This window comes from Lissotriton vulgaris, chromosome 1_1 (assembly GCF_964263255.1).
Source record: "Lissotriton vulgaris chromosome 1_1, aLisVul1.2, whole genome shotgun sequence".
NCBI classification, from domain to species: domain Eukaryota; kingdom Metazoa; phylum Chordata; class Amphibia; order Caudata; family Salamandridae; genus Lissotriton; species Lissotriton vulgaris.
Genome location: NC_141685.1, coordinates 922,301,254 through 922,313,915, shown reverse-complemented (window position 1 = coordinate 922,313,915; position 12,662 = coordinate 922,301,254). Strand labels below are relative to the sequence as shown.

Sequence of the window (12,662 nt, the reverse complement as noted above, 5' to 3'; positions counted from 1 at the left end):
TAGTATTTATACAGTTCAAATCTACTTCTGAAGCAACAGAGCACTGTACATTATGAGGGTTCAGGAGATTATCTACAAGATCAAATGCATCAAGTGGGGATTACAGAAATACAGTTTACACACATTTAAATGCAAGGAATTTAGGTGATTTGCCCAGAATCACACAATGTTGAGTCTAGCGCAGAGGGCAGATTTGAATGGCAGCAGCTCAAGCTGCTAGAGGAGAAAAAATTGAAGATTGTGAAGAAAATAAAGGGATGGTTTTGGGTGAGTATCAAAAAGACTCCTATTGGAGAATGCGGTGTGTGGATTTTAAGAGTGTGGTTAGAGGGGAAAGGGAAAAGGGGCAAAGTAAAGTAGGGAAAAGTAGAGTAATATGGGTTTGATCCTTCAGTCCACATATTTTCATAGGTGGCCACCTTTCAGATCTTTCAGCCAGTCTTTGTATTTTTGTAATTAAATTCACTTTGTTAATACTGGGGACAAGGACACAGCCCATAGCCATGGATGTTGATCTTAGCAAATGTATATCAGCCATTCTTCTGGAACCACATCACAACAACATTACAGACTAGTGATGTATGGAAGAGTTCAGACACACCACAGCTTTTCTATCTTGTTTAGGTGTAAGAAAGCGCCCTGTGCTTACTACCCTTCCAGTCAAGTCTCATTTCAGTTTTTTTCTAGGTTAGGTAGATCTTCCGCAGGATATTTGAAGAATTGAGGATATTTTTCCTCTGTATGAAATTGTTCATAACATTACATTTCAATGCAAGAAATGAGGTCTATTAGCTTATTGCCAGCCATTTTCAGCAGACACAGTTTGGAGATCAAAAGTGGGCTCTCTAGGCTTACCCTAGGGGTGACGTATAGGCATTAAAAAGTAAGGTTGGTGTCTGGTAAAAGGTTTGGTTTGCCAAGTTGAAATGGTAGTTCAAAACTGCACACACAGGCTGCAATGGAAGACCTTGATATGGTTAAAGTGCTGCTAATGTGCGTGGCACAAGCAGTGTGGCAGGCTCACTAATAACATTTAATTTCAGGCCCTCAGCAGAGGTATTGCTACCTTACTAAGAACTTACAAGTAAATTAAATATGAAAGTTGAGTATAACCAAATTTGATAATAAGAGCACCAGCACTTTAGCACTGGTTAGCAGTGGTAAAGTGGGCAGAGTACTAAAGTTGAAAAAAACAAGTCAGCAAAACAGGAGGTTGAAGGCAAAGATGTTAGGAGGAAAAACCACAACAAGAATGCCAGGTCTAGCAGAAACATCTCTCTGGCTAGTGGCAAAAAGGACAGTGCAAACCATTTTACCATCCAGCTATTTTCACCCAGTAATTGATAGGCATGAAAGGCGTTTTCCCCAGAGGCGTGAAACAAGCATTTCTCCTCTACTGGAGCATTAAGGCCCTCGGAGATGACCCCCGCCCCCCCCGACAGTGCAAGTGCCCAACGCACAGCTCAGGAGCCTGCGGCCGGTACTATTAAATGTCAGTGCTTAAACCCAAATTCACCTCAGGCCTCTTGAATCCACTACTCGACACTCCCTGCACCTTTATGTCATTCTTGCTGATCCCTGCTTATAACCTTTGTGAAGGTTTTTCCGACTTGCTCTTCCTCCTCTTCCTTTCCTGTTTGTTTATTTTTCCCTTTCTTGCTCTCAGTCAATGTCAGATGAGTAAAAAAATAAGTGTCGGTCCCCAAAACGATAGGATAGGCTGTTTCCACATTATCTCTCCTGCAGGGCCTTGGGGCTAAGTTTGCGCTCTATGAATCTAATATTCATTCATTCATTCACACCCACCACAAGCATTTGAGTAGTTAAAGATATCACACCACCGATGATAGAAGGAGCGAAACCTCATTTGCATTGGGACCACCCCTTGCACGAGGTCAATCTGTGTAGGCGGTAAACCGGCTGTGGCCTGCCCCAAGATCATTTTAGCAATGGTAGATGCCTCTGCTGTGGCCTACCAGGCCTTATGTAATGGGCTTGCTAACTCATTTGTGCTTCCCCACGTTTCTCTAATGAGGCTCAATGACATTTGTGCAGGAACGTTTATTCTCAAGGAAGAAAAATAACCCTACCCAGAAATAGATATTTACGCAGAACAAACAAATTATGACTAACATGCAAAATGAAACAGATATACACATTAAAGCATGCTTACTTAAATAACATAAGCTTTGAAAAATGATATGTGGGATGAAGTACCCCGACTGCATGTAATAGGTGTAATGCAACTCAGAGACATTCCATGGCCATAGAGTAATGAGATAAAACAATCAATCAAAGGAACTGGCTTATGACCAAACCGAATAAAGTGTTTATTTTGGATGGTTGGTACTCAAAGGAGCATTAAGCAGAAGAAAATGTATAGAATTAGTTTTAGTTCATGAAACTAAAAAACATACAAATTCTTCTAAAATAAACTTATGAGGAACACCTCTAATTAGTGACAATGAAAGGCTTAAAGTCACAAATAATTGCTTCCAATTTCTATAAATCATACACACAACTGTTGATCCATATTTCAAAGGCATTATAAGCAGGATGTTTACTGCCTTATTAGGCAAAGGCAACATTATTCCAGTCTCCTACGTATTCTTTTGTTTTTAAAGTGCAAAGCTAAACACAGTTGTTGCTTAAAATGAATGCCAGACACTTAGCACAATAGTCTGAAGATAGATTGTACAACGCTAAATAGAGAGTATAAGAGCAGAATATCTCACTATAGTAGACAATATTAGGGCAATATATCACTCGCCAAATTTGCCCACTGAGGTAGGGGTACTGCTTTTACCAGCTTTATGGATGAAATGGCAGAATGTGATTCTAATGACTGGCTGAGACACGAGGCAAGAATTTAATGGCTCAGAATAGATCACCTGTTATATCTGAACACAGATGAAGGTCCCAATTTTTGCCTCAAAAATCTCATACATTTTCCAAGTTGGAATTTTTACCATTGCAAACTTGTTCTTCCTCATAATTGGATAATTTACAATATATAATGAGGGGAGCCTCTATACTGACCTATATTTCTTTACATCTGAGCATTAAAGTCTCTACAAAGTTACAATTATGAATCTGCATAAGAACAAGAGATAATTCATTAAGACATGGAATGTATATTTGATTTCTTTCATTTATTATTTTATACATATAAAGGAACTGATGTCAGTGGCAGTGACATCGGCCGGAGGCGCCCGTGGATGCGAGTAGTTTTCTCTGCATATAGGTCCCAAAGAAATAATGACCGATAATATAGGCCCAGAGAACTCACATTATAGCTTTTAATCCTAACCGCAGATACATCTGGAGGATCCAAAACTCTTCAGAAGCTACCTTCACAGAGACACGACTGTCCATAAAATCTATTTTCCTAAAAGGGTCCTAATAGTGTCAACGCAGACACAGATAATGAAAACCCCTTCGTTTTAACTGTATGTATGCACCTGTCTGTTGTCCATTTACATGTTGGCCCTGAAGATGGTGAAGCAAACTAAGCACATCACCGAAACGTACGTAGACCGTACGCATCAGACACCCTCAGTTTAAATCAGAAATCAAAATCTGGAGAAGGAAAGGAAATGAGCACTAAAAACTGCTAACCCTAAAAACAAAAAGGAAGAAATAAGATAACGGGGTCTAGCCATATTCTGAGGAGTCTATCGGAGGACACGATACATGTTGTTCACTTTTTTCACTGTTTTGTGTTATTGTCAGTAATGTTAGAATAATGGGTATGAAAGTTTGAATTTGTATGAATGAAGGTATGAGTGAAAGTTACTTTATATGTATTGCTTAGGGGTTTGTGTTTAGACATGATTCAACCATGCATTTTTTAATTATATATACACATATGTTACCACGTCACTGTTTTGTAACTTTGATAAAATGATCACTAGAAAATGAAAAAAATAATTTGTTATGCAAAAGATATAAAATAAATGAAAGAAATCAAATATACATTCCATGTTTTAATGAATTATCTCTTGTTCTTATACAGCATCGTAATTGTAACCTTGTAGAGACTTTAATGCTCAGATGTAAAGAAATATAGGTCAGTATAGAGGTTCCCCTCATTGTTTGTTTTAGACTGTCACTCCCTCCTCTAGACCTTAAAGTATCACAGGGAGTCCCCATTCACCTATGTAATTTACAATATATACCAAGATCATATTTATTATAAATGAACAAAACAAAGAGAAAAATGGGAAATGTGTGCAGAGATCCCCTTGAAATCTTGCTGCTGTTTCTTTACAATGCACAAAGGCAATGTAAAGTAGGACACTGGCCTTCATTTGAACGGGCTAGCATTTTAGCGCATTAAAAGTGCTTGGCTAAATATAAACTCCGCCAGATTTGTTGTTTCCCGCTCTGCCATATAACCTCCATTCCAAATTCCACAGATCTGAATGGGGAATAATGGAGTGATACTGCAGGTCTTTCTGGACACTGCAGTTTTTCCACATTCAAATTTTGCCAAGTTTTGCCCATCAAACCTTTTGTAGAAAGAATTGACACCCCTGCCTGAATCAGGTGAAAACGTCTATTGTGTGAACACTAGACAGCAAAACTATCAGTTTTACATGTGGTAGGACCCCAACATCTTTCTGTTTAGGATACACCAAGTGTACTGGGCCAGCGGTCATCACATGTATTTATTGTTTTAACTATTTTAAATAATTTAAGATTATTTCCTCTGACATTTTATTGCAAGTTCATATCTCCATTATTTTTTAAAGGAGGGCCTTGCAGTACCAGTGGTTGTCCCAGAGTGGTGCTGGACTTGCGAATGTTTCTTTTTGACAGTAGTAACTTTCCCTCTTACATTTGGCTCCACTCCCTGTTTCATGGATTAGAAAGGTGTACATCTACACTTCTGAGTAACTTTACACTCGGATTTTGTGAATAGTACAAAGTAGTAAAATCACTCAAAAATGTAATAGTAAACCTACACCTGTAAGTTACTTTTGTTAAGAGAACAATTCAGCAATGAAGAGGGGCTTTGTATTTCCGGTGCTGCTGAGCTTGACAGATAACCAACTGATTTTTAGCACGAGTTTGTCCTGCGCTGTAATCAGTGCGAACTGCACTATGTGTCACACCAGAGGATGCTACTGCTTTCAGACGCTCGAGCAGACCTTCTACTCGAGCGGAAGCTTCCTCAACGCGTATGGCAGACTTCTCAACGCGAGAGGTTGCGACCTGCCAGGACCACCTGCGATGAGAAAACTTGCCAGGAGGAGGTCAAGCGTATTATTTTTACTCACAAGCGCTCGCCAACTTACCGTTGGTGAGCAGCTCGAGAAAAACTCTGCTCTGCGTCACTTCGCTGAGTTTTTGGGAACTCTGCGCTCCGCATGGAGCGTGAAGTGGGCAAAACTCTAAACTCTGCCAGCAGAGCAGAATTCTTCGCCCACCCCTACAGTGTTCAGAGAAGTACAGTATAGTGTTATGAGGCAGTAGGGCGTTTTCAGGGTTCACAGAAGGCAAGCACTTTGGAGTTCTAAGTGTTTTTTTGTGTTCAGGGTAGCTCAGGAAAGTGTTAATGAGCACACATACTTATATATGTGTATGTATAAGAAATAAGGTGCTATAAATGTGTAGTTGTGGTTTGCGTGGAAATGGTAAATGTGATTATTTTGACTTAAATGCATTTTAAGTGTACTTGTGCATGCTTGGTAAAGTCATACATGGTGGTGTTGTCTGTGGTAGTGACTTTTATTCCTTTAACCACACAAATGCACAAAATACTACACAATTAATGTTATGGTAATCGAATACAGGCTTGTATGCCTGATTGTATTCTACAGAAGATGCTACAATCTACTGCTCCATTATCCTCTGCCCTCATGGTACCCCTAGGAATACAATGCCCTATACTGGTGGCAGAGGCATGAACTAGGCATGGTGCAGAATATAATTATTAGCTCAATGGTCTTAGGTGCATCTCTATCACTTGTAGTTACCTTTGGTTTTCTTCAGGCAGAGAGTCTCATGTCTCTGTGTTCAACTGCTTTGGAGTCCATCTCAGTCTTTTTGCTCTGAACACTCTAAAGCTTTGTAATGCCTGTGCACCTAGTCTTGCAAGTTGATTGGTGAGGTAGTGCAGTTTGCACCTTTTGTGTTTGTGCAAGCCTCTTTGGTGCACATATCATTGGGTGAAGGCAGCATGGCCTGTCTGGGACCACAGCATAGATCTTCTAGTTGTGGCCAAAGGGGGCAAATCAGGCTCACTGTGGTGAGGTGCAATTACACTTCAAAGGCTGATGGGGCTCAGTGATTAGGTCCCTACTCGATATCCTGGAATCAGATGCAGTGACACTTTTTCGTGGCCTGCAGTGACATAGCCACCCTTGCTTTAGTGCGGTCTTCAGGAAGGTTTTCATGTAAGGTAGGAACCATGCAGATAGGCCAGAGGACCTACTCACAATACAAGCCGCTCCTGGCTTTGCTCTGATACCATCTTTTTTCTCTGGATGCTCCACACACCAGGAACACTGTGCTTCTCAGCCTCGTCTCCTACAGGGTCATGCACACTCCTGCCTTTTTTCGCCAAGCATGAATATTTATAGGCACAAGACAGACCCTCAGATCCTCCAGCAGAAATGCAGGCTTCAGGTGAGGTTGCCTCACCTCTTGGAGACTGGCAGCACTTCAAGTACTCTGCAGAGTATATCCTCCTTGGTCAAGGAGCACTCGGGACTGGAAGAGAGTTAGGATGTTTGGAGGATTTTTTTTATACTTATTTTCCAGACATAGGGTGTGGATCCACCGTCTTAAACTTCAGTACCAGTTTCGTTGGTTTCACTTTTAAGTGTCCTTCTCATGCTGCTCTCCAGACAAAGCCTATGTGTAATGTAATGGTTTTCACAGCAGGTGCCATTATGGCAACAGAAGCACCCATCCCATGGTCACAATGCCATCAGCCTGTCTAAAATAATAATTAGGACAGACAAAGGGACTATATGGTAGGGTTGGTCTAGAAACTGCCACAGTGAAAACACAAAACTACAGTTCCATCCTCCACCATCAACCAAATGGCAGTGCTCAGCAATAACTAATCAACAACCCCTAGTTTATCAAGTCTTCATGGAATTTCTGAAACTTGATCTCCATCCTCCTAACTTCAGTGTCTGGATTGCCACATTCCCGCCACTGGAATACAGGCAGTACATTTCCACTGTCTGTGGAATCTGTCCTTATCATCCATCCTGCTAATCCCGCGGTATAATGAACTGATCCCACTGGCTTCAGTACTCAGACTGCTGCACACAGAGCCTTACTACCACACATAACCTAGATGCATACTACACATACATAAGATTATCCTTCCATACTCTGTATTCCTGATTTGACAGATGGCACCACCCTCAAAATGCAAAAACTTAATATCACTGGCTTGGCAGACATAAGAAACAAACTCAGTCTGCTGGCCAATGTCGGGCACATTGTATAGCACCTTGATATCACTGGTTTCACCCCCATCATGAAGAGCAGCAAATGGTCACTGGAAGCAAAGATAGTAATGCATGTTATTTGTGTGCTTGGAACTCCCCGGACCAGAGACTTCAAACATGTGGACAACCTACTATCTTAGACCCACAATGAATTCCAATTAAAACAACTTGATAATTTCAGTTGCAGACATTGTTAATCCACTTTACATAGGTTGCTATTTCAAATCGGCTTCTCATGTCCGTTTAGTAACTCTTACCTGTATCGTTGGTCTCAGAAGCTGCAAAAGGAAGGGAAAATTGATTATTCGTATTGTGCCTAATCAGTTGAACATTTTTTTAAAGACATTTGGCATTGGTTCACCAATCTGGGTATTTCTCCATGAATTATGCCTGCTGTCTATGCTTATGAACAGCATAATAACAAAACATACTGGGTCTCATTATGGAATACTGGGCAGTAAATTCCCCTACTGGCATTTCTTGAATGGTGAGGGATGATGTTGCATTTTGAAGATAGACGCTGGTATGAAGATCCAGGAATGAAGTGGGAATAGAAACAGGTACTTTCTTTAGGAAAAAGTTCGAAGAGAACTGCACCACGAACTAGGACGTACCTAGCTCAGCCTCCAACTTCGGACAGAAACTCCAACTGACAGCGATTAAGCACTCATACTAATGACATCACATAGTACCTATGACACACAACATTCCACACCAGCCTAGGACAAAAAACACGGCTATAGCAGAAGACAGGATACCATACATCTTCCTCCTCACAAAGAACAGCAAGACAACATAAAATAACTTAATAGAACATAAGAAACAGAACATAATAACTAAACAATAAGAACACAACTTCTTGTGTAAAACTAAAATAATCCTGAAACAGTGAAAGTAAAATAGAACTTTATGAACATGCGCACGCACTAGAGATAAGTTCAAAACTAAGCCACAAGGGGACGAGGCTTAGCTACTGAAGATGGTGGATGCACAGGGGTGAGCTCCTCCACTCAACCTGCTGTTAGCAGACAACATCCGTAGGCAGGCCTTTTAAATGCACACATTGATATGGATATTTTGAAGCAGCTCCAGAGGAGGACCTCGCTGACATCCTAGAAGGAACACAACATTGGTTGACGAGTGCTGGCCTTCTGCCTGTATCCAGCTAACAACGCTTGAGGGACAGAGGATGGCTGAGGGGAGTATCTGGCACCTCAGGCCCCACTCGCCTTATTACCCGTGTGGTGCAGGCATGGCCTCCCCTTGAGAGGGCACGTCACGTCATTGGTTTTAAGTTCACTAGACTACTGCAACGGACTCTTTCTGAATGTACAATCTAGAGTCACAAAGAAGTTGCAGATGGTACAAAATGCGGCAGCACGCTTGCTGTCCAAAAAACCAAAATTCGCACCCATCTCAGATACTCTAAGGTCCTACCATTGGTTGTCCATTCAAAACAGGATAAAGTTTAAAGCGATGTGCATAGTTTACAAAGTAATGCAGGATCAGGGGCCTCGCTTCCTTAAAGATCACCTAATACCCTATAGTCCGGCTAGAAAGCTACGATCCTCAGCACTTAACCAATTAGTGGTCCCACGTACCAGAACTGTGACTTGGGGTGACCGCCGTTTCCTAGTTGCGGCCCCCAAGATCTGGAACACCTTACCATATCACATTAAAGCCAGTCTATCGCTCCTACAGTTTAGGAAAAAGCTGAAGACGTGGTTATTTAACCAATAAATGTAGCACACCAGCCGCATCCTTACCTCTAGGGAATGACATTACTGCAGTCTAGCGCCGAGACACCCAAGGGTAATTGTTCGCGCTCTATAAATGTCAGAAAAAAATAAAATAAAATAAATAAGGGCCCGATGGTGGCAGTGGTCTGTCCCTCACCGGACAACTGCTGCAAAGCTCCCAAGATGAGGAAGCATGGAGCTGAGTGACCAGGCCAGAGCTGTGGCACCCTGTTTGTGACTCTCCAAGAGGAAGAGACAAACTATGTCCTGATTGGCAGCGAGAGCTCGGGCTTCAGCAGCCAAATATGCTGTAGTGGTGAGGACAGGAGGTCGTACTCTGCTAACTGTATCCAACGGACTTTCAAGGACGCGTGAATAACCTGGTTCCTTAGCGGGGGAGATGGTAATCCCCCACTGTTTGAAAATGTCCACGTATACCAGGATTTTCATGACTAACTCCGTGGTTCACTAGGTTACTTTAGTTGTTTTGTTATTCTGGCCATGCCCAGGCGCTTTTTTAAATTAAAAAAGGTTTTTATTAGGTTTCATAACATATTTGCGTTGCGAAAAATAAATTCGAATATGCATGCGATTGATAATCAGCATAGAATCAATTCTGTCCTCACAGGGGCGCTTCTCAGTAAGTATAAATATTTGACGTCCCAGCGCGTACTGTTGGCAAAGTCCGTCTCCCAGTGCAGTAGCGTGCATCCCCTTCACCCAGCACTCTGAGCATTTCAAACTACCTTTACATTTGCATTTTGTTGGACATGAGCATTTGGAACGGTTCATAATCAACCAGTATCAGTGCAGTGTTCACTTTTGCCTTCCCATGCCCAGACACATTGCACTCGATAGATGGAATCTCATGCGATGTGACTTGTCCCAGTGTCTCTGTGGCTTGGATTATCTTAAGGATGTTACCATGGTTTAGAATATCAAATGAACCTTTGGACTTCTATTCCGGGTAGAATAATGTGCAGACGGTTGAGGTTTTGGATTGCCTTGTATCTGGGCGGCCGTCATGAGTTCTGACAGGCGTTTTGGTGGCCTGAGGTGGGGGTGGGTGAGTGGGTCGAGCCAGTCTGGGACTACTCCGTCTAGCATAACACGTTGTAGGGGGTGGACGGGGAGCTGTTAGAAGAGGAGTAGGTCCAGTACCAGTGCTCCCAAAGATTAACATAGTATTCACTAAGGGGTAGCTGTTCCTAAGATAAAAGAGAATCACAACCTATTCTGGTTGAGGGGAAGTATCAGAGAGGTCAATCTCAATACAGTTGGGTTATCTAGAGTGATGGGGAATCCCTTCTTTTTGGATATAGTGCTCTCACACACCCTTGCAAGTGTCATGCTTCATGATCGGGCATTGCTCCTCGTGGGGGTGGCGCTGCTGTCCTCCACAGGCCCCGCGAGAGGGCTCTTTATCTGAGATCTTTTGAGGAGACGCTGCAGTTGTGCATACGGGTATGTGGGCCTAAGGTGGTGAGGGAGTTAAAATTACCAGACGGAACCTAGAACCTAATTATATATGATGCGTTAAGATGCAGTCACAAAGCAACAGTCGTGTTGATGGCAATGTTCATTGTACTTAGTATTTACTCAAACGACACAACACAGGATAGCAGAAACACTGATATTTCCAAAGATAAAATGTTTACAAAGGTGCAGCCATTTTTAGTTCACACGATACAGGTTGCCATTAGTGGTGAAATGAAGAAATCAAACCAGAACAAAAGGTGCTTGAGTTAGTGGTCTCTGCAGTCTTACCTTCATTACTGATGTTGTTATCTGTGAAAGATAAAAGATGGGTCAGGATCCATTCACATTAGCGGATGCTTGTGTGTTTTAAAAGCCAATACTTTCCAGAGCATTTACCCAAGTGCTGCTATTCCTTTCTTTAATGACTGACTGGATATTAACAAAACAATGGCATTTGTGCAGGGAAGTGTGCCAGCAACCAATAAAATTAATTCAGACTTCAAAAGACAATTATCCAAAACATACCAGCCTAGTGAAATTAAGAGCAAGAACCTATAATCTGCTTTTGGTTAATTATATGAAATGTTTGGAAAATTATGGGAAATTAGACCTAATTACAAGAAATGCAAATCTTTTAATTAGCTGTATACTGTAAAGCGAAATGTGTCCACTCATCAATTTTTGAAGCAAGGAAAGGTTTCGTGCAAAAAATAAATAAAAAAGTCAAAAAACACAAGTGCCGCAAACTAATGTTCATGCTTTAGTTATCAGTGCTGTTCTTGGGATACCATTTTGCCACAAATAGCAACGCATTACACAACGTGGTGTAATTTGGGGATTTTTGTGTAACACCTCATGCAAAATTCGCAAAATTACGTTAAGTACACAACAGTAAGTTATATTTTAACAAGGCCTTTTCCCGAATACCTCTGAACTTACCTTGGTCAAATCCTTGCTGTTAAATTAAGAATAAATCACTTCACTATGCACATCCCTTTGAATACTTGCCAACACAATTAACAATCTACTCTCCCCACACATCTAAACTACACATTTCTCGTACATAACTGTGCCTCCTACTTCACCTCAAATATCTAAAAAATCCAAGAAAGTACAGCGAAGCCTCACTAAAGTGCACCTACTTAATCCTTTACAAATCACAATTTCCACCCTTTCTCTCATGCTCTTTTCCTTCTACTACACATCGCCAGCAGAGGTAATTCCATTAGCAAAACGTCAACACTTAATGCACCTCATCCAACCCCTTAGGTCCCCAAACCTTCTCATCATAAAACTCATTATACCTTGGCGTACCAAGAAATACTGCAGCTGGGTTGTGATGACATGATTTTCCGTGTAAGCTCATTTTTGTGAGTAGTGGTACGTTCACGAGCCTCCATGAATATAATTTGAAACATGTTATACACCTGTAATCTCTCTTCTTAATTGGATTTAGCATATATGTGGTAGTCTATTTTGCACTTAGTCGGATGTTTACAATTGCTTATTTGCACTGAGTTCAAAGTTTACAATTTGCGATTTTTGTACAATATTGCTGTTAGATTCCGTGCTTACTGAAGGTTTACATAGCGTCTATTTGCACTTTATTACTATGCTTTGCACATTGTTTTTATGTTATTTATTGATTTCAAGACTATTGTCCTATCCCATTTTTTAACTCCTTTTGTATTTCTTATTGATGATTGTATGTTATATGTATATTGGCAGTGATGATTTGTACTTTTATGGATATTTTATATCCGAATAAAGACCACTTGACTTGACATCATAAATCAAGATTAAAGGGGGCACTGAGGTTAAAACCCACACAAATGATCCTCGCTCACTTATCGAACTTCATATTCTCCATCACTTCTCATTGGTTATCATATCCTTCTACCTCTCTGCGGCATCTTATAATGTATATCAGATTATACCTCTGTGCCTGAATCCACTCTCAACTGTTACTTAT

The 12,662-nt window shown here is 41.1% G+C and overlaps 1 protein-coding gene across 2 annotated transcripts in view; it reads right to left on the bottom strand.

The window, feature by feature from the left end:
- The window catches only part of LOC147748172 (butyrophilin subfamily 2 member A2-like), a 154,928-nt gene that overhangs the window by 72,990 nt on the left and 69,276 nt on the right, over window positions 1-12,662 (bottom strand). For both annotated transcript variants that reach the window (XM_086959079.1, XM_086959080.1), the window contains exons 6-7: window positions 10,979-10,999; window positions 7,730-7,750 (exon numbers count right to left, since the gene is read on the bottom strand). In XM_086959079.1, coding sequence (XP_086815205.1) covers window positions 7,730-7,750; window positions 10,979-10,999 — 42 coding nt within the window. The remainder of the gene's footprint in view (window positions 1-7,729; window positions 7,751-10,978; window positions 11,000-12,662) is intronic.